At 35.9% G+C, this 27,752-nt stretch overlaps 1 protein-coding gene across 6 annotated transcripts in view; it reads left to right on the plus strand.

Moving 5' to 3' along the window:
* The window catches only part of FARS2 (phenylalanyl-tRNA synthetase 2, mitochondrial), a 238,406-nt gene that overhangs the window by 210,106 nt on the left and 548 nt on the right, over nt 1–27,752 (plus strand). For 5 of the 6 annotated variants that reach the window (XM_088131034.1, XM_088131038.1, XM_088131039.1 and 2 more), the window contains one exon: nt 12,281–27,477. In XM_088131034.1, the coding sequence (XP_087987160.1) occupies nt 12,281–12,419 (139 nt within the window). In that variant the 3' untranslated portion in view covers nt 12,420–27,477. Of the gene's footprint in view, nt 1–12,280; nt 27,478–27,752 lie in introns of those variants that run through there. The other variant, XR_015794111.1, reaches the window with a different exon arrangement.

Consider the following 27,752-nt stretch of genomic DNA (forward strand, 5'->3'; position numbering starts at 1 on the left):
GTCTATAAAATGCTTCTTATGCTGAGAGCCACAAAGGTGTTTTCGGGCACAATCTGGATTTGTAACTATTCCATATCTTCAATATGGCATGTCTAACATAATGATTTTTAACATCCACATTAACCTTGACTTTATCATACCAGAAATATCCATGCCACCCAAATCTCAGATCGTGTTCTTCTAACTCCAAAAGCCTTCTATTTCTCAACAATACCCATTCTTTTGCAAGCTGCAAAATACAGTTTCAAATCAGGTAAACCCAATCCTCCTCTTCCTTTTTCATCTTGTAACACCTTATATTTAACTCGTGTTTTTCCCTGCAACACAAATTTAGAAATATCCTTCTGCCATTGTTTAAATGGTGTATCAGTTGTCAAAAGAGGTATTGTCTGAAACAAAAATAAGATTCTAGGTAAAATATTCATTTTAATCACAAAAATTCTCTCCAGCAATGACAATTGTATTTTTTCCCATCTTAACATATCTTGTTTAACATTGTGTTTTGTAGAGGCTGTAAACGTTCATCCTCAAAACATTTATAATAAAAACCTGATAATCCATCTGGCCAAGGCACCTTTCATGGTTTAATCTTTTTTATAGCTTCAGAACCCCCCCCCCCCCACTATTGTTATAGGTCCATTCATAATTTGTCTCTGTTCCTCTGTAATCCTCAGTAAATTTTGTTTCTTTAGCTATTTAGCTATTTTCTCTAAAAATATATCACTTCCTTTATATACATTAGAATAATATTGATAAAATGCTTTTTGTATGGTCACATTGTCCATTAATACAGTATCTCCCTCTTGTAATTTCAATATCATTTTCTTTTCTTTTCTTTTTCTTTTCGTAATTTATATGCCAGCCACTTCCCTGGTTTATTGGCAAACTCAATTTTTTTTTTGCTTTACATAATTTATTTTTATTTCCATTTCTCTTACTGTTAACATAGATAACTGTTGTTGTAATAGCTTAATCTGTTGAGAGATACATTTAAGTAAGTAAAATGGGTTCTTAAATTGTGATAGTTGCATTAAAACAATAACTTAGAATAACAACACACATTAAAAATAAACATTACTGCTCAAAAATATTTCCTTATATATTTAATGTTACTAAGCCATGACACTGACTTTCTCAGGAGTTTCTCTGTTAGTTGAAATTTCCTATCTTTCATATAAGTGTCATAAAACTTCAATTCCAAAGTATATTTTTGCCTTACTGAGTTTAGTGGGCCTTCTCCCCAGGTTGCCTTCATAGCATTACAGCTAAAGTTTGTTAGTGATGAATGAGAAATTGCAATTTCAAATTCTTTATTTTAAAGTATATATTTGGTAAATGAAATGTTCCCTATTCCTATATAGGTTGATGCATACAATATTGCTTACATTCATATTTGCTTTTATGTGTACACAGTCACCAAAAGCCTGGAATTTACTATGGCATCAAAGTACTTTTTTACTCTATGTTCATGCAGTAAAATTAACATTTCAAATAGACATGTGACTGCTGTGCATTATTTTCATATAAGAAACTATTTTTTCCTGTAGGATACCTGTGACCCCCTAGACGTTATTAGAATTCCTCAATTTTGTTGATGGCCAGGGCTTTGGGGGGTGGTAGTTTAGCTATATCTGGAGGGCCACAAATACCATAAACCTGATGTAAGAAAGCTTTGTCTTTAGATGATACTTTCTTACTTTCATTTGATAGACTTGCTTATATAACTTGGTAAGCATGGGGAACTTCTTTTTTTTTCTTAGAAGGGTGGCATGATGCTCATATTCTTCTCAATCTTAGCATTTTAATATGCATAGAAATTGAGTTTAATATGATGGGTTGGTTATCCAGTAACTATTGTAAAATAACATCATAGATTCTAAAGGCTGAACTTCAAAAGGCATCAAGTAACTTGCAATTTACTATTCCCGCATTTCCTTTTTGAAGTTATAATGGAATTTGACCTTCAAGTCTTTCCCATCTGCAGGCAGCATTGTCCATATATATTAGAGTCTGTTAACACTGTTAGATACCTGTTTAGTGTCATCATCTATTAATGGTAATAGTTACCATTATCATTTATTATTGTTTAGTACAATGGACCATCATACCTTCTTACTCTGATTGACTCTACAGTGGCTTCCATCTGAAACATCCAGCTGAGAGTTCAATCTATTTTGAACAGGAAACAGCTGTTTCAACTTGAGCATGTGGTGTTTTGAGTTTGTGGAAAAGTTTTGAGTCATCTACTGGATACTTACTACACCAGACCTAATTAAGTTGCACTGATTAATTTTAAAAACTGTGCTGCTGTGCATTCTGCCTTATCAATACGCCTTAAGTCTTTTATTAACATATGAATTGTGTAATTGTATTAGGGTTTATTATAATGGACTCACTGTATGATTATTTTATAGTATAAAAGAATAACATTAGATAAAATACATTTATATTCTTATATATTTCTAGAAGACCCCTTTAAGAGGATCCTTGTTCTTAGATATTTACCAATTTATACACATGCACATGTACTCTCTATTATAGAGAAAGGTGAGGGCTGTGACACTTTAATGGAAACAGTCCCAGGCACATACCCAAGCATCTTTGGGTAAAAGAGGTAAATTCTCCTGATTGAAATCTTGGAAAACTCTAACCTCAATATAGCCAATACTGAGCTAGGTGATTCAGCAGTCTGACCTGAGCTAAAAGCTGGTCTACTATGCTAAACAGTAGAAGAAAACATTTTTCAATTCATGAAACTTGGTTGTGGTTAGTTTTAATATTATACTAGTATGCTTTGCTTTGAAGAACAAATAACAACTTCAGATAATATGTCTGGTTGGAGGGGCATTCTAATCAAGACAATGACATAGGACAAAGACTCAAGTATCAAATGTGGAGGATCAGAAATAATACCTAATAAAATAGGCATATTCCTCCCTTCCCTGATCAAAAGAAGATATAGCAACTCCTACACCCATCCCCTTTCTCCATTTTGGGACAAGTTCATAGCATTTCAGTTGGAACTCTGCTTCCTTTTAATATTGAATACCTACCTAAAAAAATGGTGAGATGAATATGAAAATTCTATTTATTTATACATATTTTTGCCATTTTAAAGAGAGAAAGTGTTTTTAAAAATCATTTGGTCTAAGTTGATGCTAATGCCAGTTTAACTGTGTTGAAAGAATTTCCTCCTTATGGTTTGTTCCTTGCTCAGGTCAAACACCAGATGCCATAATTCACATATGTGTGTGTGTGTATACATATATATGTATATGTATGTGTGTGTGTGTTTGTGTGTGTGTGTGTGTGTATCTCACACAAGGCAAGAGCATTGAGTGTGGCCACCCCCATGCAAGAGTGCAACACTCTTATAGTCAGGTATAAACAACAAATTAGTGTGTGCCTAATTCTAGAATTCTCAAGTTTAACTTTCCAAATAAGGTAAGGCCTGATTTCTCACTTTCTAATTGGCGCGCCTTATTTCTGTTGTTAGAAATATAACAGTTTCTTCTCCTTCCTTTCTTACCTGTCTATGTGATTGTCTGGCTTCTCTACAATGGTGAAACACTAACTTCCCTTCTAAAATGGCATCTCGGTTACTCTGCTCTGGACATACTCCAGTTTATCAATAGCCTTCCTAAAATGCAACATTCAAAATATTTTTTTGAACATTCAGAATTACCTCTTTGTTGAAAACTGCTCTAAGTAAAAAAATGTCCACTTTTCTTTGCAGATGACTATATTCTCCCCCATCTTTTGCACACACTCTTTTCTATTCTGCTATTTTTCCAGTTCAAGTTCTTTTATTGCCTAAAAATAAAACAACTGGAAAAGTAGTGTTTCAAGATGTCATAGGACTCCTTAAAAATAATGATCTGTAAACATTTATTTAAAAACAGAATATATTATTTTTCACTGTAGGAAAGGGTGACATAAAATCTTTTTCACTTTCACTATCCATTTTTTCACTTAACTGATTTGATGATGTGAACAGCAATCTTTGCAGAAGTAGTTCCCAATTGGCCACTTTCCATATTCTCGTTCATGACCAGTGTATCTTTTCCAGAAACAGCATTCTTCCTGCCAGCTTACATGAGTTACCTCCTCCCATTTCTGTTATTTACATAAGCCTAGCACTCCTATGTGTTATTCAGTCTCCAAAGAAACACCAAGGTTCACTTTCAGAAACTCTTCAGAGCAGAAGCTCTACTGAATCTTGCTTCTTTCTATCACTTTCTACCTTTTGCTAATATTTTAATAATTTAAAATTGCTTAGAATCTTACCCATTTAAGCAAGCTTCGTTCTGCCAGTTGCATCCTGCCTGAGAACAATTGAGGTTCCTAGGTGAAAAAGAACTGTTTAACTAGATAAGATATGTCTTACTTAAGGAGGACAGTCCTCTATTTGAATGCATGATGTGTTCAATAAGTTATCTATCAAAGTCCTTTTGAAAGTTAAAAGAACATTATGAAGGGACAGCAGAGATCTTGAACTTGCCTAAGAATTAGGACGTAGAAGTAGACATAGACTGAACTGGTGCATAGGTAACTGAACAGAGTTTTCCCCACTATAGCAAATGTAGTCTATTTACAATTTAATTCAGGACTTGGTATCCTTTCAGCCACTAGACAAGATTGTGGGATTTCATGCAATGCTCTGGGCTTTCAATTTTCCCACTTTTTAAAAATAAAAATTTTAAAAATTACAATTGTATTGTTCTCATTCCCAAATAATTTATGCAGCATTACACATAAGAACATTGACACTTCAATTTTTCTCATCTGATATTTCTGAAAATTCATCATTTTTGCTTGGTGTTCTTTTAATATTTCAGCCATTTTTAATATTTTTCAAGATTTTTTGAAAACAAATTCCCTCTAGGGAAGTTACAAATGCTTAGGTGTCCAGGACAGTTATTGCATATAGCTGATTTATAGTAGTTATTTTGACACCTATAAATTAACACATGCATTATGTATATTTATATCCTCTTTTAAGCATTTCCTTTTTGGGGCAGTAAACTTACTAGCTGTTGTGTTATTCATGAATTTAGGCTGTTTGGCATATGTTGTTTCCTAAACCGAGTGCAAAATAGTGGTATTCTGGTGTATAGTCTCCTTGCCTGATGAGTGAGCCTTCGTGCAAGCAAATATATGTGCAGACTCAGGTGTGGCATTGAAATATCATAATTCATAAACCAACATAGAATCTTATACAGTATTGCTGCATGTATAGATGCTGAAATAATTGTGCTACAAACAAGATGCAATATGATGGGCTGTGAAGCCATTACACACACACACACACACACACACACACACGGACACACACGGACCAAAGCACCAAGCCTAAGACAGGGACTCAAGGCTTCTCCAGTATCAGTTTGTCACTGCAGGAATTATGTAATTCATTTGCAGATTTTGAATTGTAGTTGTTACGTAATTTTTTTTCCTTCTAGCCACATTGCATGAAGCTAAAAATATCTGGGTATATCAAATTATGAAAACAAGCCATAATGATATGCTCACTGTTACATTTGCTTCCAAGCTTCTAATATAACTTGCAGTAATTCCCTGCAGTTTGGCATGCAGAGCACATCACATATTTCTGTTACATCATGTCATATATTTTCTATTTCTACACATTAAGGGGAGAAGAAGGAGAATTCATCACCAAGTTGACATTATGGGTCAAGTTCCTTATCACTTCTAAATCCTTCCTAAGTGTTTCCTGATTTATCTCTTTTTGTCAGCAACACTGCCTCTTGTTTATTTTTGTGGCAACCATGGTTACAGGTTTTGATAATAAAAAGAGTATTTGTTTGCAGCAGATAATGCTTTGCAGGTTAGCTCACAGCATACTGTAGTGGGCCAGATCAATGTGGAAACTTTGGTTTCCAGAATATTAATGAAGTGATTAATTTAAACTTCAATGGAAACTTATCTACATGCTGTTACAGGTACCTGCTTCTATGAAGTAAATGAAATGTATTTTAAATTATTTTATATAGTCTCTTTTTCATTCATTAATGGAATACATTTTTAATCTGACAGTAGTCTTATTTTTAATAATACATCGGTATCCTTTAGTGTTAACATGTAATGGGCCATGGGAGTGGGGGAGAGTCTTTCAGCTAATTATTTATAACTTTTTGGTTTGAGCTATTAGTAATAAAGGTATTACATTCAAGATTTATTTTAATTTCTCCTATATTTCAGCGTAAAATCCAGTCTCATCATTTTGAAAGGAATTCCTAATAAAATGTTCGTCTTAATTACCCCCATTGCTACCATTTTTGCTTCTGGCAAAATTAAATACACTTTAGCTCCATCAGATGCTGAAATTTGCAGTCTCATCTGTAGCTGGGTATATCTTAGTTATTGTTTTCACAAAAGGACTTTCCCTTGCATGATTGCTTTAGCACTTGCTTGCTTGATTTATATATAGGAACTCAGGACGGCTTGCATGGGGATCTCCTTTCATTCTTTTTTTTTAATATTTCATTTTATCTTCTCAACAACAACCCTGTGGAAAGGGTAGGGTGAGAGAAGGTGACTTGGCCAGAGCCACCCAGTGACCTTCTAAAATGAGGCTGGACTTGAATGTGCTCTACTCAGTCCTAGTTCAGTACCTTAACCATTACACTACACTGGGCATGCATAGGATCTTACGATTACACTATTTATCTAAATATTTATTTATTTAAAATAATTTACACCTTGCTTTTCATTACAAAGAATATATCATCAATATTGACTATACCCTAACAGTCTTACTGAAGAGTAAGGCATTGTTAAACATACTGACATTTCCTTCTCAGTAAAAATCCATAGAATTACACTATCCAGTTGAATATTTTTCTGAATCTGTTGAAACGAGAAATATATAACATGATAAGCTTGGTTAGTCTGAAAAATGTTATAAAGACATTACTTATTCATGCTTCAACAGATTAAAATGGATATGCATTTATTTCTGACTTTAATTTTTTAAAATGGGAGGGGATGTCCCTGAATAAAGTTGGGGAGGAAGACCAGGTTCCCAAAGCCTGAAAGTAATTTGGCCATAGTCTCAGGTGCTGAAAGACTAACACATCCCACTTACCTCCAAACCAGTCCTGTTACATTATTCTGTTTTACATAAAACTATAACAGAATTCTCTATCCCAGTACAAAATAGCATTATTTTGAAGCTAAATTTGAAGTTCTAAGGTGATTTCCATTCCTCTTCCTTTTCGACTTGTCCCAGCTAACCATAATATGGTTAATGTAATAAATGGGAGAAGTGTGCTTCTTCCATAATGTCAGATTTAATCAGAAAGGTATGAATATGATGTGATTTTATTTCATTTCTCCCTTTGTGTTGATTAAAGACTCATATGTCTATGGCTTTCTGGTTTTTTAAGAAATACTTCAGATGAAAAGCCTCAGTGACCAAGGCCAGCAGATGGCTGCATTGTTGTACAAGAATTGCTGAGAATGGATCTACCCAGTTAAAATATTTTCTCTAGAGTATAGAGATGATAATTTAGCAAAGTGGCATGTTTGGCATTGGTAATCACCTACTATTATTCCATCTGAGGATAGTATTAAGGTTATGACAATATTTTTTAAAGAAAATTAGAAGTGGTTTGAGAGTCTTACTGCTGACATATTTGTTCAAACAAGTTTTTTAGATTTTTGAAACATAATGTGAATGTATATACAACATACTATGAATGTATATATCTCTTTACCTCATCAGGAAGAAATATAATATGATATATTCATATAGGAGATTTTACTGATTATTCAACATGCTATGATTTTGGACAGACCTAAAATGTTCAGAAATGACAAGCAATTATATATGGAATTTTTGAAAGCCAGCACCATAGAAATATCAAAGGGCACCCTAAAACTTGAACCAAGTCAGAGGATAACAAATTTAAGCTTTAGGACAATTTTCAGTTAAAACCGTTTACCCAGATGGTTAAAATCAAGCAGGTTTATAAGAATGTTCTAGCTTCAAGATTTTAATCTTGTAATGGATTATTAAAATGGAACAGGATGAGACCTTCGAGAAAAGTTGACTCCCCTACACTCCATAAGATCTTTCTAGAAGAGGGGTTTCGCTGTTTTTCAATCAAATACATATCTCATATTGATAGGGGACAGGATGCATATATCTCCAGAATTGTCTGTGCTGCTCAATATCTTATGTCACTTCTATTTTCTCAGAACACATGAGATACAGGAATGTCATATTTAGACTTTTTTCTTTAAATCACTCTAGAAGCTGCATGCTTTGGAGTCACCCTCTCTTTCTGCTAGATCATTCTCCAGAACTGTTACCTCCAGTAACTGCAAATAACACCCATTCATGGGTGTGAATCACTTCAGAGATCTTATCTCATTAGTCCAGGGCCATTTGTTAGAACGTTGGAGATGGAACACTGGGGCTCACATTGAAGATTATATTCACAGGGCCCATTTATGAGTGCTTCCATGTATTCTCTTTACAATCATATATACCAGGCAAAAGCTAAATTCACAGGTTCAGTGCTAGAACATAATCCCCTTGTTTCCCTACAGATACCCACGACTTCTATGTGTGATTCCATATGTCACCCTGTTTTTTCCCTAAAACTGCTGAATAACAGTGAGACTAAACTACATCACTGTAGTGATGTATTGTCTGTTGGCATTGTTGATTTACATATTTTCATTGATTGTGGAGTATTACATAAACCTTGGTCATCTTGTCACATTTTGGCTTAGAGCCAAGAGCTGTAATTGTCAGCTTTAAAATGAACCGTGTCATGAGACAAGACAAGATACTTTATCACAGTCATAGATCAGCTCAAAAACAGAAAGGGAAAAAAGTTTGAGACAGCAAATAAAAACCACAGTAAAAACCTATAATTATAAAACTAGTGTGCTCAAGGTGTGATATATTTTACAAACAGAAAAACAAATCTTAATCACATTGAGAAAAATGAGATCACATTGATCAGATAATAGTAATGTAAATAAATATAGAAAATGTAAATAAAATGAACCCAACTGGCCTGAAAATCTAAGTAGATGGGTTATTATTAACTACAATTCTACATCTTTGTAATACAAGCAATATAAAAGAATGTGGGTTAGTGTTTCAGGAACTCCTCACCACAGGAGCAAAGTTGGAATGGCTGGTATCCACAGATAATGTTCATTTTCTGCATCATCTCTATTTTATTTCCCCCTGCTTTGTCATCCACAAAAGTTTATTAATTGATTAGCTTTTATGTTGTCACTGAAGTGTTTTTGCAGCAGAAGGCATAATTAGTTCTTCGTTCTGACTGATCTTGTGACTAATTAGGGAAAAGTCCTGAACTGCTGACCGTTTGTGTAGGCCTTCTGATCCTCCAATTGTTGCAGAACTATGCACGAACCCCAGCCAGCATGGCTAATGGTGAAGAATCCCCAGCAGTGCCCTTCTCTAATTCAGCATTAGGTGTGGTAAGTGGAGCCTCCCAAGATCTGACACCATCTCTATCTACAGGTAGCCCTCAGGTTACAACCTTAATTTGGACCAGCATTTCCACAAAGTGGTTGTTAAGCAAAACATCATGTGACTGTGCCACTTAGTGACAGCAGTCACGGCAGTCCCAGTTGTGCTCATTAAGGGAGGACCTCACACTTCTCCTGACCTGTGCAAACTGCCTCCGCTTCAACTCCCCCCACTCGCCTATCTCCCCCACACCTCTGCCCTTTTGGCCGCCCTGCACAGCATGGCAGAGACGAAGAGGCCACTGTATTCCGCTGCCACTGCCCCCAGCAGCCTAGAAATCCTTTTAACAGAATGCGTGGAAAGAGTCTAACCCACAGGGCTGTCCTTGGGGTAATTGGCAGGCACAGGCCAGGAAAAGAACCATTTCTCGGCTGCTCTCTCCCCCACTCCCCCAGCTAGCCAGGGCAGGAAGGGCCTAACGTTGGCCTGGATGTGCAAACAGTACCAGCTCCAGGATCTAACCACTCTCCCGTGACTGCGGGGATGCTGCAACAGTCATAAATGCAGGCTGGTAGCCAAGTGCCCAAATTTGGATTACATGACCATGGGCTGTGATGTTCATAAGTGCAAGGACTGCTTGTAAGTCCATTTTTTCAATGACATTGTAACTTTGAATAGACGCTGAAACGTGGACATAACCCGACGTTACCTGTATTTTAGGGTGTCATTCTGTTAACTTAATGGCCTTATTACAGAGTTCTAAGATGTGCTGGGAGGCATTGTGTTGAATGTATAAAACTGGCTCCCCTGTTCCACCTCCAGCTGATTAGGTGAAAAAGGGGGAAATTTTATTCTCCCCACGTCATGCAGTTATAATCTTGCAAGAAAGGATGGCTCATATTAATTGCTCTAATATTATGAATCCTCCTTCCTGGATTGCTATTCTTTGCTTTCCTGCAAAAATTACACAGAATAAAAATAAATCTATTGTCTTGCCTATTTTTATTTGTCCATCGTTGGTTTTGTTAAAAAGGGGTGTTCCCTGTGGCATCTGAATCCATCAATATCCCTTTGCTCTTTTTTCCTGCCTGCCTTGTGCAGTATTGCATCGTACTTAGCGTTTCATTTCAGAAAGCTGTTGCTGAGGATGTTGTGATCTGAAGATCAATTAAAGACTAATGAAAGGAGAATGAGGTATGTAATTGCAAACTGGATGAGTTGTAGGAAGGTGCAGTTTAGGTAAAAAATATTCTCCTTATTTGGTGCTAATCTTTGCATTTGTTGACCTAGCAGAATCACAGTCTAAGTTCTTGAAATTTCAGATGTCAGCAGCATTACTTCTCTGTTCTCTATAACAGTGGCTTTGAAACATTTGCAAATACAAGGCCTACCTGTAGGTCCAGCCTTTAGCACACAGGGGGGGCACATTGGTCAGAGAAGCAGTATGTGGCCCTGAAGATTCAGGCTGAACACTGTATAGAAGCTATACAGGAGCTACAGATTAGTACTTGACTGCAACAGTGCAAGAAATCTGAGGGACTTTTAAAATTAGGTAGGTAAGTAGATGATGACAGAAGGACGGACGGACAGACAGATAGATAGATTTGATAACATTTAAAAGCTTCTTGGTGATGGAAGAAGACTCTTCCTTATAGTAGGGGTAGGCAACCTTTTCAGCAAAGCACTTCCATTTTGACCCTTATTTGGGGTAGGAAAAATGAAAACCCATACCACTGACAGTCAGTAATGTTGCTACTGAATGTTAGTGGTGTAATCTCAGAGTGCTGGGAGACTGCTAATAAGTTGCTGGGGGCCAAATATGCTTCTCATGGTCAGATTGCCTAACCTGTCATATAACATCCCAAACAGATGGCCACTCATTCTTTTAAGCATTTCTAATGAAGGCGAGTTCTTGTATTATGAGTCTTCCAGGTGCTGGGATAGGGTGAGGTTGGAGCCTGAAGATTGTATGGTTTGATGGATTGGAGATGGTGGGTCACGTACCTGGCTTTCTTGGTTTTATTGTCTTTTATTCTGTTGTTGCTGTGAGCTGCCCAGAGTTGTGTTTTACAAGATGGGTGGCCATATGAGTCTTATTTATAAGTACATGCATACATACATACTTAATTTTTTTTTCCTTTGGGACAGGTGCATGTGGATATGTAAATAAATAAATGTTCCTGCAAAAACATTTGCAAAAGTCTTTTGAAATAGTTCATAGAATATGCACACTCTCACCCTGCCTTCCTATATATAAATCTCTATTGAGAGTCATTTGTTATTCTACAGGGGGAAGGTTAACTGTATATGTTTCAGCAATATAAAATCTGTTAAATAGGGTCACCAAAGATTATGGTTGTCTCTAGGAAATGTATACATGTCTTGCAGTAATAGTACTTCAGTGGAGCTTCCAACAAGCTGTCTCCTGTATTCAGACTCCTTACATGTGAGTTGTCTTCATGCTAGCATATCTTCAGGAGGACACATAGTTCTGGCACAACAGTTTGGGAGAGGAAAGAAGGAGAAAAAATGAACAAGCAAGATAGTGTGCATTTGAAACACAAGTGGAGTTCAGAAATGGATTGTTCTGCTCTTTCTTCTAGAGAGGTTAATTATGCATTACGAAAGGGGGTTGAGTCTAACTCTATCCATTGTACTGGTAACTTGAGAAATATAATTAAACGCCATGGCAAGAAAAGCATAAAATAACTGCAGGGATAAGCCTTCTTCTTTTCTCCTTCCAAAGATGTATAATTTTGTATAAATTAACACCAGCAACTGATTGTTTGTTTGTTTCCCTAGGACAAAAAGGGTCAGCCACTGTTACCAGATCACCTACCGGCACTTGGAAAGGACCCTGACTCAGAAGGAAATAAGCAGTATCCATCAAACCATTCAGAAATCAGTAATAGAGGAATTGGGAGTGGATGGAAGATTTTGACCTTGCAGTTTTGAATTCTCTGGGTTACTTTTTTTTTTTTTTAATTCCTTGTTTCTATTAAAAACAGTTTCCATTTTGTGGAAACCTTTATGTAATAAAGATGAATAATGTAGTAGTTACTACCAACATCAATAAATACCTTGCTGGTCTTTGACAATTTGAATTGGATTTTTTCTTTAGAGTTCTGGAATGTATGAACCTTGGAGATAATTTTATTAAATGGGTAAGATTGATTTATACTTCACAGATAGCACAATTAAATTGTTAATGGAGAACTAACAAAACCTTGTGAGATTCAAAAAGGGACAAGACAAGGATGCTTGCTGTCTCCACTCTTGTTCATTTTAGTTCTTGAGGTATTGAATATTGAATAACATAAGACAAGATGGAGAATCACAGGAGTTAAGATTTAAAAAGAAATTTATAAGTTAAGGCCATTTGCAGATGACCTGCTGTTAGTTTTGGAAGATCCACTAGAGAGAGTAGAAACATTAATGGGAAAATTAAAGGACTTTAGTATTTTAGCAGGTTTTAAGATTAATAATCAGAAGATGAAGATGTTAACAAAAATATGAAATTAAAAGATCAAATAGAACTGATGGAGAAAACTGGTTTTAAGATTGAGAAAAAAGTAAAATACTTTGGTATTATTATGACAAATATGAATTATATGTTATTTCAAAATAACTATGTAAGACATGGAATGACATTAAAGACAAGAAAGAAATTAAAATGTCACTGTTTTTGTGACATTTTTTATCACTGAATTTCTGTGATAAAAATGAATGTTTTGCCTAGAATGATGTTTTTGTTTCATACAATACCTGTTTTGACAACTGATGTACCATTAAAAAAATAGCAAAAAGATATATCTAAATTTGTATGGCAAGGGGAAAAAACCACAAGTTAAATATAAAATGTTACAAGATGCAAAGGAAAGAGGAGAACTGGGTTTACCAGATTTGAAATTGTATTTTGCAATGTTGTGATTTATGGTTTTGATGATTAGAGAGGATAGATTATAGAAAGAGAAGAGTCACAGTGTAACTTTAGAGAGAGAAGTTAAAATATAATTGCACTTATAACTGCTGTGAAGAATATTGGAAGCTATTTCTTTATACCTTTATATTTTTCTATATATCTTTATCTTCTTTCCTACATTCTTCTATTTTCTTTTCTTATTGCACTTTTAGCCTTTTCTGTAATTTCTCTCTTTTCATCTATTCTAATTTAGTTAGTATTAGTTCTTATTGTTGCTCTTAAAACTTTTAATAAAAATTATCTATAAAAAACTTACATTGCGACATGCATATATTAAAGGAAGGAGGGGGCAAAGTGTATCCTTGGAACATTGCATAGAAAAATGTGTATATCATGGAAGTGTAAAAATAAGTGTATTAGAAAATAAAGCTCTGTAGAACAATATGAATGTGAGGGAAAACTGGATAAGAAATGTGAGTTTTTAAAAACGTCATAGACTGAACATTGGATGCAATGAATTTAGGACTGAATACCTGAGAAACTGACTTGGAATGGAAATAGACTGATCCACCCCTTTCTCCTGCTGATGCTCCAAAGATTAGGAAGTTATTTCAGTTGTGTTAGAGCTACAGTTCACAGAATCCTGGGAACTGCTTTCCCAAAACAACAGAAGTGTGGTCAGGTTGGGAAAAGCAGGTCTATTTTTATCCACCCATTCATGCAATTCCCACAACACACAAAGCTGCTTAGAAGAGAGGCTTCCTCTCCAACATCTATGTTTAAAAAAGTCTTTTTGTTCTCAGCACCCAGCACATAAAAATAATACATGTGTAGATTCATTCATTCATTCATTCATTCATTCATTCATTCATTCATTCATTCATTTATATTTTAAATTTGTCACTGCCTATCTCACTGTGGGGTGACTCTGGGCGGTTTACAGTAAAAACAGAGTAAACATTCATTAAAACAGATAAATATTAATTAAAATATGCTAAAACACAAACTTCCTTTATGATACTTCCAAGAGGCTGGTGTTAATTAAGGGTTAATAAACTCAGGGAGCATCATCAAGGTGCCAGCCATCCCCAGGGTCGATTGTATCTTTCCTCACCCCATGCAAGTTGGCAAAGCCAAGTCTTCCATTCCCTCTGAAAAATTGGGAGGGTCGGGGCCCGCCTCACCAGTCACACGCTTCCTTTTTGGGCTAACCATTGTTATGCAAAGTGCAGAAGAGAAGAAATAATAAGCCAAAGAAATTAAAAACACAAAACAAAAAAGAAAAAACTTTATCCTAACAGTATATTCCTTTATAATAATACATCTTTCCATACCTTTCTGTCCTTGCAAACTATTCTTGCTTTCACTATGTCCACCCACTGCTTCAAACAATTGCTTTTTTGTTCCTAAGGTTTTCATCTCTTTTTTTCTGAGAATTTCATCAATTCCACCCAACCATGACTTTCTGGGTTTTCTCCATTCATTTCCCCATATATTTGTTTTTCAGTTCAATCTTCATTATTTCCTCTGCATGATCAAACCTTCTCAAAGTACTTCTTTCATACTGATCACTCAGTTTTGTATTCAAGCCACAGTAATTCAACACCGTTTCATTCTCTCTCTTCTTGTTTTATCACACACTTCAAGTATTCTATTTCCACTGCATACAATTCACCTTTATGTTTGTCCTGACATACTCAACTCTCACTACCATATAATGAAGTGAACAGAAGCTCTTATATCCAGCCATTTTTGCTTCTTTAAACAAACATTTCTTCCTTGCAATGAACCATATGCTTCCCACCACTTTTCTACCAGCATGGCTTAGAGTTTCTCTATTTTCCCATAATTAGTAAACATTCTACCAAGGTACACAATTTGATCATCTTACTCTACTTTCTCACCCTTTATGTATAATTTGCAGTTGTTCATTCCATTTTCCCTGTCAGACACAACTGCCTTCACCTTTGATATATTAATTTTCTGATCTGTATTTCTTGTTGCACAATACAGTCTAACATATGCAGCTAATAATTCAGGTTCTCAGCCAACAACTCAGCATTATTTGCATATAAAAGTACTTGTGTATTCATATTCCCAACCAACACACTTCTGTCTTTACCTCAAGCAATCCTTATACATGCACTCACTAAACTTTCTATTTACTCTCATACATGCTTTACTTCCATCATATATGTATCTTATTACATTCAGAAACCTTGCTTCAACTCCCTGCTTTTCAAAATATTCCCTAATTCAAGCCTGTACACTCTATCTAAACAAATGAATCATGAACTTTCTCACCTTTGTACATTTCTCAGTAACTTGCTGAAGAGCAAACATTTGGCCTGCACATCCGTTGCCAGGCATACATCCACATTGCACTTCCCAAATTTTGCTCATTGTCACCTCTCATACCCTTAATCAGAATTCTACCAAACACCTTCCCAGACATACTTAACAAAGGGGTACAATAATAACAGCAATCTTCCAATGGTCAGGGCAGATGTAGTGTTCACATGCACAGTAAACAAGCTGTACAATTCCATAAGCACACCACATCCATATTTTAACGGAGTTCCAGATACACTATACTGCAGCATTATCATTTTTCAATAGATCTTTTCACTGGTTTTCCTCAGACACTAACTTGTAGCATTCATTTCAGTTCCATTTCATTCCCAACAAATCTCTAAAATACTCCTTACAGCCTTCCCCCACTTCAGTTTTATCCCAAATAATTTTCTCACTTTTATTTCTAATTCCATTCACTCTTCTGGGGGCACCTTGTTTAGCCTTCTTCACCCTTTTCCAGTATATATTTTTTTAATTTCCATTAAATAATTCTGCATTTCCTCTACTTCTTTTCATGTTAACTGTTCCTCACTCTCTTTGACTACATTCTTTGAAACTATTGTTTTCTCTCTGTATATAATACATGATGTTTCTTATCCTTTTCTTTTTCAGCAGCAGCCGCAATAATTCTATGCATTTTTCTCATCTACTGCTTCTTTCACATCATTGTTCCATCAAGTATCCTTTACCATATTTCCCATTGGTTTAACTCCACATGCTTCAGTGGCACACTGGAACATAATTCTTTTCCCAAAAACTTCCACATTTTCTTTCCTTACATCCATTTTCCATTCACTTTGTGGATGAGTAATCTCTTTTCTAATAGTTTTTCATACAGGACTCATATTTTCTCTTCCTGTAGTTTTAATTTCACTCCTGTTTATTTCATTTCATTTCATTTCTTTTCTTTCCTTTTCTTTCACATCCATTTTTTTCCAAAGATCCCCTCCTGACACTATCAAAAAATGGTCTGTCCCATTTTCAGAGGCCTCATCACCCTTGAATCCTTCACTAATCTCTCACTCTTCCCTCATAAACAAAATGTGCTGTTACATTATATTCATTTCTTTGTCATGTATATGTCTAAGTAGACATGCGCAAACCACATATTCAAAATAAACTTTTTTTGAACCAGATACTCACCAAACAGTCACCATTTTCATTCATTCTTGGTGTCCAGGTAGTATGATCTCTTTTTCTCATCTTGTTCCAGGCCATCTACTCATGTCACCTAATGAAAAAATTCTTTTCTCTGGATTGCATTCATTCATAGTGTTACACAATTTCCTCCCAACATTATCTCTGATTCTTCCATTATCACCATTCACTGGAGCATAACATGTAACTATTACCAACCTAAGGGTTCCTACTTTCATACTTTCTTATATATACTTTAGTTCTTCTATTCATACACTTTAACTCCCCTGCATGTATTCCTCAACTTTGCAAAATCAGACATTTTATAAATCTGTTACATCCTTTTTTTTTTTTGTATATTTTGTCAAAGGCTTTTTCAGCATTTAATAATAAAGTGACAAATTGATTTTTGTTTTTATTCAAGTCTATTAAATCTACAAGTAACCTAATGTTGTCTGCTGCTTGCCTAGTTTTTATAAACCCGGCTTGATCATTCTTAATAACAAACCATATCACTTGCTGTAATCTATTTGCTAACACTGCTGTTAAGATTTTTATATCAAAGTTAATCAATGAGATTGGACAATAATTAGCACACTGAGTGTGATCTTTACCTGCTTTTGGTATAAATTTATACTGATTAAATGCTACTGATAAAATTCCCTTATCAAATATCTCATTATCCAATTGACAAAGTTTTGGCACCAAAAGATCTATAAATGTTTTATACCGCTCTATAGGGAATCCATCCAGTCCTGATGTTTTACCACTTGCTGTTTTTAAAATTATTTGTTTACTCTCTACCTCAGATAGTGGAGCAAATAAAAGTTCTTTGGGGTATCATCTAAATGTGGTAGGTTAAGTTTATTTTTAAAAGGCCACTATATCTTCATTCAGTACATTCTCTGGTTTGCAATATAATTCTGAATAAAATTTTAAAAATTGATAATTTATATCCATTGAAGTTTTATATATTTCATCTCTTTCATCTCTAATAATTGGAATTTGCTTTAATAATTTCTTTTGCTTTAAGCCATTCGCCAAAATCTTGCCGAGTCTTTCACCATTCTCCCAATATCTCTGTCATAAACATGTTAGCATGACTTCTGCTGCTGTGATATTATAGTATTTAATTCATATTTCTTTTTCTGTATTTCTCTGTGCAAAATACTAGATGGACATTTAACCATCTGTGCCCATAAATGTTTCAGTTCATCTTTCAAATTGTTTTCCCTTTTATTTTTAATCTTATTTTTGTAGGATGTATAAGCAATAATTCGATCTCAGATATATGTTTTATACACTTCCCATTTAAAAATTTGGGCACTCGATGTTTCTGAATTCAGATCAGAGTATTGTAAGGTCTCTACCTGCGTTTGTTGTACAAATTCTTTATCATTTAATAAGGAAACATTGAAATACCAATTTCTCAATACCTTAACCGGTTTCTGAAACACATACTTCAAGGCAATTGCACTATGGTCTGTGTCAGGTTCGGTCAGCACGAGGCTTCAGGGAAGCACGGGGTTGCAGGGAAGCTCGCAACCAGACCACGCGGAATCCACCGGCGGTAGCTAGCGGGGAAAAGAGGAACCGAAAGCGCCGCTAATTAACGAGCCACCTGCGGCCAGCTAAACAGGAAAACCACAGCGGAAGCTTTCAACTATGAACTGATAACGGCGCGAGCAGGCAAGGAACGGGGCCGCAGGGCAGCGAAACAAGATCGCAACGCAGCACAGAACCCGCGGGTCTGCACGTAGCAGGGAGGGACCAACCCAGCCGGAGGGGGACTGGCAATCAAGGACAATGGACTCTGACCGACCCTGCCATCATGAACGATCAGGGGGGACATTGGGGGGCCTAATAGCCCACAGCCGCAACGCGATCACGAGGCGGGAAAAAGCGCGGGAAGGGGGGAATATAACAAGTGATGCAATTGTACCAAGCCAGTCCTGGCTTTGCTTGTGACTACTACGTTACGCATGAGTAAACCTTTGTGAACCACACGTGTCACGAGAGTTTCTCTGTCGAACGGGGCAAATCTTACAGTCTGAAGCATAACAAACATCAATATTACATTCTTGAATATGGTGATATAAAGTTGATGATATTAGAAAATAATCAAGCCTTTAAAAAGTCTGGTGCCTATTTGAATAAAATGCATATTCGCTTTTAGTTGGATGCATCAGATGCCAAGGGTCTATTAAACTCAATTTTTCAATATAGAACTTAATTGTTTCCCTCACTAATGATTGTTTTCTTCAAACCAGTGTGTTTCTATCAAGTTCTGGATCCAATATTTCATTAAAATCTTGTCTTATTACCACTTTATCATAAATACACTCATTCAAGTGTCAAAAACATTCATTAAACATAATAGGAGAATCTAAATTAGGTTCATAAACATTAACGATTGCTATTGCAGTCCCTGCTATTTTAGCACATAAAATTAAATAACGCCCATTTATAATAACCTGTTGTACATCAGTTGAGAATCCTTTTCGAAACAGAATGGCCACACCTTTAGCTTTTGTCAAAGTATCTCTGAGGTAAACCTGTCCAGGGAATCCTTCATCAATAGTAGAGATTTGCCTGTTCCATTAAATGAGTCTCCTGTAGATAAGCAATGTCTGCCCTTAACGATTCTAAATATACTAAAATTATATTTTGTTTCTTAGATTCTTGCAACCCTTCTACATTAAGACTAACCAATTTCATCCATTAATTTTATTTTGTCCCACTTATCAATATTGTCTCAATACCAATTCATTTTATGACCTATACCATTTAACAAATATTTAGTAATGAACTTTTCTATGTTTGAATATTTATTTTCTAGTATTGCTCACAGACGTAGAACCTCCATAAAAACTCAGATTAGCATTCAAATACCCATTCTTTTACATATATATAGAATCTATACTTAAGAGAAAAAAAGAAAAATGTGATTGTGTGCAAGAAAATAAAACAGCAAACAATGTTATTAAAGAGACTAAAAAGAACCCTAAAAAAAATAAAGAAAAGCAAAGAAATACATGACTTCTCAAATGAGATAGCACTGTAGTTTCGTATCTCTTCTTATAAGTGAAAAATTCAGAACAATTTCAAACTTACTAGTTCAAACAAATATATTGTGCGTAGACATAGACACTAAAGTTGGCAATGTGCCCAGACTTTTTATCATGAAATTAACAATAATAAAAACAAAAAAAGGAGTAGAGAAAAAAAATACAAGCGTAGAGCCTTTTAAAATAAGTTTTTCCAGCACAATCTTGGGCAAATTCAAACTTCTCCCTTATTCTCATTCCATGGAATGAGACACAATCAGGCTTGTCCATCACCACATTTCAATGATAACATAAAGGCCTTTGCATTAAAAGGATGATCAAATCTGTGAATCTGGTCTTGGTGAATTAATGTGCTGGAATGTGCATGAAATGTTGAAGTTGTACTGATCTGGGAAGACTTCGTGCTTATGTGAAAAGCCTTCTCTTTTTGGAGACTTCTTTAGTAAAATCAGGATAGATTGATATCTTACTTTGACTGGAACCCCACTTCAATGGAAACTTCACTGATTCCTGGCGATATATACGTAAAAACTCATCTCTTGTGGTAACATGAAGGAATTGCACAATAATGATATTGAAACTAGTTCCAGTCTTCTGTCTCGTTAAAGGAATTTTAACCACATGCTCAATCTTGACTGGAAAGCCTGTTCCCAAAGGGAGGAGCTTCCTGAAAAATCCTCCATAAATTCAGCTAAGTTTGATTGATTTGGAGGGTTTTCAATGCCAATCACATGTAGATTTTTCCTGCACAATTGTGACTCTTCGTAAGCAACTCATTTATCCAAAATATTATGACTAGCCTAAGTAAGAGTCTCATGGGCAGCAGCTGATGCTCATAACAAGCCATTTTTTCTTGCATCTGTTTTAAACCACTTTTAAGCTCGGCCAGATCTTGTTGGGTCAGCTTCAAGACATGTAGCTGAGCCAGGATCTCTTTTAACAAATTAGTAGAAGAATCTTCCTCTGCCATCTTCCTTGGTTCAGCAGATAGTGGCGCAGCTGAAATTAAGCTGGCTGTTGAATATTTGGGTCTAGTTGCCATTCCAATAGCTCATTAAATACAAAACTACATGTAACGAAAAGTCTTATTTACCTGATGATCAAAGTCTTTGTCCACACAGTCCAATAATTCAGAAGTTTGAAAACATTTTAATCGAGAGAGGCAAGAGATGCGTACTCACAGTACCATCCCAACCGGAAGCACAAAGCCTTTGACAAAATATATAAGCAGTACATGTTTCTTGTACTAAACAGGTTTGGATTTTCTTTGGAATTCATAAAATGGATCAAGATATTATATGAGTCACCTATATCTAAAGTAAATGTTAATGGCATGTTTTCTGCAACTTTTCCACTATTTACAAGAACTAGACAAGGATGGCCACTTTCACCCTTGCTTTTTAATATCTGTGTGGGACCCTTGGCTTGTGCTATTAGACAACATAGGGAGATCTAGGAAGTAGTACATAACTCAGTTAAACACAAATTGGTTTTATTTGCAGATAATATTCTTTTGTTTATTTCTAAACCTCACACTACTACTCCAGTGTTGATGCAAATGATAGATGCCTTTAGTAAAATAGCAGGATACTCTATTAACTGGTCCAAACTGGAATTGATCCCAATAGGTGAAAATTTGGTTACCCATCCATTTAAGGAATATCAATTCCGTATTTGTACTGAATCCATTAACTATCTAGGTATGTGTATACCAAAAAATATAACTCAGTAACATGCAATATAAATAAAATAGAGATCAGTAGATATCTTCAGATATCAATAGATGGGAGTCATTAAACCTCACCCTTTGAGGAAAGGTGAATGCTCTCAAAATGAATATTATTCCAAGATTAGTTTATATTCTGAGAGGAATTCCAGTTCATATATCTGTAAAATATTTTCAGAAAATAAATTCCTTGTTCAGAAAATTTCTATGGGGTTCTTCAATTCCGAAAATATATTTACAGAAAATGCAATTACCAATTAATTAGGGAGGATTTGGTTTTCTGAATCTGGAGCTATATCACCATGCTTGCCTATTGTAAAGTATTAAACATTGGACGCCAACAATTGGTGTTAATTTTCTGATTTGAGCAACTTTGGAATATATATATATATATAGCACCTTTGGTTAGATGGACTGTATTAGGAACTAAATACACTAGAACTCTAGTATCTCTGGAAACAATTTTGTCAGTCATAAAATTATGGAATGGAATGTCTAATAAAAAAAAGATTTGACTCTTTTTCCCGTGCTAAATTGACTTTATGGGGAAACCTAACTTTAAAAATTGGGAAAAAGGTGGTGATATGGAAAAATTGGATGGAAGCGGGGATGTTGACTTTGAACCAACTGATAGACAATGAAGACGAATTTTTAACATATGCTGTGTTAAGAGATAAATATCATCTATCAGCTGTAACCCAATATTTACACCTACAACATTTGTTAACAACATTTGGGCCAGCAGCATTTTCAGCTTCAGAGACACCTGAGATACTAGAACTTGTTAAATCCTTGTTAAACTAAAAAACCCACTATTAGTTTTTATAGATAGATAGATAGATAGATAGATAGATAGATAGATAGATAGATAGATAGATAGATTGATTGACTGATTGATTGATTGATTGATTAAATTTTTCAACCGGCCATCTCCCCCCAATGGGGGAACTCTGGGCAATTCACAATAAACATTAGAACATAAAATATATAAACACATAAAACCATAAATTAAAAAATAACTAAAAGAAGGAGAGACCAAGGGGATGAAAACCTGAGGCTGAAGGTCGAGGCCTCTATGGGGCTAGCCATCCCCATGCTTGAGGTATTCTCACCCCACCCCAGGCCAGGTGGCAGAACCAGGTCTTCAAAACCTTACGGAAGGCCAGGAACGTGGGGGCTAATCGCACCTCCGGGGGCAGGATGTTCCAAAGAGCAGGGGCTACCGCAGAGAAGGCCCACCTTCTGGACCCCGCCAGTTGAAGTACTTTCACTGAGGGGGTCCGAAGCATGCCCTCTCTGTGTGATCAGGTGGGACGGGTTGAAGTCATAGGGGAGAGGCGGTCCCTTAGATAACCTGGTCCCATGCCATGTAGGGCTTTAAAGGTGATAATCAACACCTTGAATTGGACCCAGAAGCAAACTGGCACCCAATGCAGCTCGCGGAGCAGAGGCATTATATGGGCCCTTGAGGCACCAACAATAGCCCGCGCGGCTGCATTCTGGACCAGCTGTACCTTCTGGATACTCTTCAAGGGTAGCCCCTTGTAGAGCGCATTGCAGTAGTCTATCTGGGAGACAACAAGGGCATGAGTGACTGTTCGAAGGGCATCCCGATCCAGGAAAGGGCGTAACTGATGCACAACCTGAAGTTGTGCAAAGCCCCTCCTTGCCACGGCTGCCACCTGCTCTTCAAGCAGGAGCCGTGAGTCTAGGAGGACCCCCAGATTACACACTGGATCTGTCTGGGGCAGTGCCACCCCATCCAGCACCAAAGATGACAAAATCCTGGATACAGAGGAGCCATTAACCCACAGCCACTCCGTCTTACCGGGGTTCAGTCGAAGCCTGTTGCTCCCCATCCAGACCCTTACAGCCTGCAGGCACCACGAAAGGGTGGCCACAGTATCACTTACTTCACCAGGGATGGAGATGTATAGCTGCGTATCATCAGCATACTGATGATAACTCACCCAATGATGACAGATGATCAGATATTTGTTATCAATAAATCAATTTGATATGCAGATACTAAGAAATGAGTGGAATAAAGAATTAGAGGTTTCTATATTTCCTAGGCAATGGGAGAGTGTTTTAACTTCTTTAGCAAGAGTGTCAATGAACCTTAAACTACGACAAACAACAAAAAATAATTTTTAGAATTTATTGGACTCCATTACCTTTGTATAGAAAAGGACTGTCTAAGACCGCATTTTGTTGGAGATGTAATAAGGATAATGTTTCTTTAAAACACATGTTTTTACAATGCCCTATACTTAACTAAGTTTGGAGAGAAAGTAATAGGCTATATAAATATGACTATGTGACAAAAGCTAAAATTTTCAGAGATAATCTTCTCTTGAATTACATACCTAGTACATGGAATCTGACAACTGGACAATGTAAATGGATTCTCGGTGCCCTTACTATGGCCAAAAGACTGATCTTGCAGCATTGGAAAGATAAATGTATGGCCCCATTCACTCAATGGATTGAAGACCTGATTGCACTTGCCACTTACGAGCAGATTGCCTATAGACATAGACTTTGTATGGACAAGTATAATGAAATATGGAACTCATTTATACAAAATACAGTAGGTTAAAAAGAATGATAGTTATATAATGTGTATTAGAAATTAATATATGCACTTGAATAATATTTACATTAGATAAGCATGTATAGAATTGTAACTGGTGTTATAAGAATATACAGTGGTACCTCGGGTCACGAACGCTTCTGTTCACGACCAATTCGGGTCACGAACAGCTCCGTTCGCAAAATTTTGCCTCCGCAAACGCTGGATCGGGTGACGAACAGGATCCGCAGCCATTTTCCCTTCCGTGACACATGGTCGTGGCTTCCTGTAGGGAGGGGGATTCTCCCTCCAAGCAATAACCGCCTCCCCACCCACCTTCCTGTCCTCCACGCCAGAAGTCGCGTTGAGCAAGGTTAGCGTTCTCTTTCTTTGTACTGTATTTTGTTTCATATTTTTGCGGTTTTTTAAAAAAAATACATATGGTTCAGAACGGATTAACCGTATTTACATTGAACCTTATGGGAAAATTTGATTCGGGTCGCGACCAGAGTCGCGGAACGAATTAAGTTCGTGACCCGAGGTACCACTGTATTATACTTTGTTTCTTTGTTTCTTTTTTTCTGTTGTATTTTTTTCACTTTTTAAGCACTTTTTATGCATTTTTTTCCTTTGAGAATGTATGTATTTGCATTATAATTATCTTTGTGTGTTGTTTTGTTTCTTTTTTTCTGTTATTATTTTTAAAGCAATCAAAAAATAAATAAAATAAAAAGAGTTGCTTTGTATGAAATGGGTGGCTATATAAATGTGATGTATAAATAAATAAAATAAAAAATAAAATCTGTTACATCCTTTCCCTTTCCCTTGGTTTCACAAACACACAACATGCCTATTTTTCTTTTATTTGTTAATTCATACTCTTTATCTTAATTCCTTTTTTATTCCAAGTTGTAATCTTCCATAAACCATGTTCATTACAAGATGGGCTCTAAATATTGACTTCCATTTCCCATAATTGCTTTAGTCAACCAAAGCTTTCCCATAACACTTCTTAGTAATACAAAGATGGTGTAAACTAGTTTACCAGCCTTAGCTGAACCTGTGCAACATGCTGTGTTTTCTGCTAACAATATTTTGGCCAGTATGCCACTAGTACAATTATCAGTTATATTATCAATTAAAGATATATATTAATACTACTGGAATAAATCTCTTTTACTGCTTGCAGTATAAGGCCTTTGGGAATAAGGCAGCATTGGCTAGATGATATAGCAAGAAAGGCTTTGTTTTTGTTATATTACAGTAAGTGGAGTACTTTTAGTAACACAGGATGATGGATATGTCTCCTAAAAGGTTGATTGTGGATATACAACCTATCCTCCAGTAAGATCACCCCTATTGATACTGAGAGGAAGACGATGGGATTTCCTCATCTCTTTTCACACCTTCCTTTGTTCATTTTGGCTACATTTATTTGGAATCAATCTTGACTTGTCATAAATATATACAAACAATTTCATGTCCTGCATTCCTAAAAGGGACAAATGACAAATTTGTTCCAGCAAGATTTGTAGACGAATATTGTGATTTCACACTTGCTAGATATTTAAGAGAACCTAGAACACATGAGCACACTGAAATCTGCACTTTCCACATCAAATGCATGGCCACTGAGTTCAAATAAAATATTGCTACATTTTAATATGGAATCACCATGTCATTTTTCCAGTTGTGTTTATGCTTCCTCTGCCCTCAGGTAAATGTAAATTTTAGTTATTGTACAGAATAACAGCACACAGTACAATTGCATCATGTAAGTGCATAATGCCATTCACAACCCTGGTATTTAAAACCAGTAGAGCTGTATGCTTACATCATTGCTTTCAGAGTGTTAAGGAATAACATTTTAATGAAAATATAGAAAAGCGTCTGGCACTTTAAAGACTTAATCAATTTATCATACCATAGATTTGCATTTCATGGAATATGGCCCAGTTATTTTTTATTTTTTTTAACCACTCCAAGTGTACATGTAATATGTTATGCATCTGATGAAGTGATCTCTAGTTCACAAAAGCTTGTGTCATAATAAATCTGTTAAATGTTAAGATTCCCTAAGCCTGTCTTTCTCATTTGTTATTTTTTGCTTGTATAGCATGATAAACGTACATGGCGTTTCACAGAGCAACACCATCATCACTGTCCTTAATTTTAAAGCCTACTGCCTCTACATTTGATTTCTTTTTGTCCAGGTTCCAAAAAGATAGCCATGGTAGACCTTTGCAGCAAAACCAAAGAACCTTATGACACCTTAAGAAGTAGCAAGGTTATTATCCTATAAACGTTTCTGAATTACAGTCCACTAAAATCTAGCAAATGTATTACAATATAAGCTTTAGTGGATCATGGTCAATGGACTGTGATGATCCATAAGAGAATATGTGATAATACTTTTTAAGGTATCGCAGGCTTTTTATTGGTGTTGCTGTAAAAGACTGATGAAGATTTTTAAGATGCCACAACACTCATGTTTGTCCAAGCTTTCTAACCTTCTGAGCTAAATGAATTAGTTCACCTCCTAGTATAAAAAGTAGAAGTCATCTTGATTTCTATGGTCCAGTGGGGTTTTCAGGCCTTTTCATCTCTCAGCTGTTGAACAACAGGCATCTGAAGGTCCATGTTCCCCAATATGAACAAATGGGATACGTACTGTTATTAAATGCAGAATTTTTAAGCATACACACTCCGATGGGACTTGTTGTTTGGGCTGAAACTTTGATTGTAAAATATAGGTTTGGATCTGTTTGGGAAAAGTGAGTTATTTGAGACAAAGACTGCAAACTGTTATCATGTCAGATCTATTTAGTCTTGCTTCTTCTTCATCCAAGGTACTGTTTGTTTCCAGAGCCAGTATTAGTGAAATATTGGTCCAACTTTAAATGACTCTTTATTTCCTGCCTGTTTTCTGTTCTCTATCTCTTACAGTTTCTCTTTTTCTTTCTGCTTCATTCTCTCTGTCTTCTTTTTCTTAAAGAGCAGTCAGTGTCCAGCTCAAGAAGTATCATGATGTAGTTGGGAGCCAACATCTATCAGTTAAAGACCAATGTTCTACAAAATAAGATTTATTTACAACATGACCTTGGTGCAATCGCTTGGGCTTTTGAGGTTATTGCCAATATTGGTTGCCAAGAATAAGAGATGCAACCTGGATACAGGCTGTTCACAAACAAGAGCAGTGCAGAGATTTTACTGAGGTAGTTCTGCAGAGTTTTCACTGCCCAAGGCATGCATGCTAATTTTTTCTTGTTTTTTTTAAAGTTGGATTGCGGCTTTTGTTTGTTTGTTAAAGTAGTGCTTCTGGCTATACAACAAAGTTATGAAAGATTATTTTTTTCTGTAGAACAATTGAACCAGCTTCCTTCTTATAGCTGCCCTGTCCTTTCACAGAGGCTTAAATATCTTAGAAAGGTAAATGCTCTGGCACAACAATTTGGGACAGGAAAGAAGGAGAAAAAATGAAGCAAGATGGT

This window comes from Python bivittatus, unplaced genomic scaffold (assembly GCF_059951505.1).
Source record: "Python bivittatus isolate LINGU-HERP-01145 unplaced genomic scaffold, Pbiv_v1 ctg000840_np1212, whole genome shotgun sequence".
Classification (NCBI taxonomy): domain Eukaryota; kingdom Metazoa; phylum Chordata; class Lepidosauria; order Squamata; family Pythonidae; genus Python; species Python bivittatus.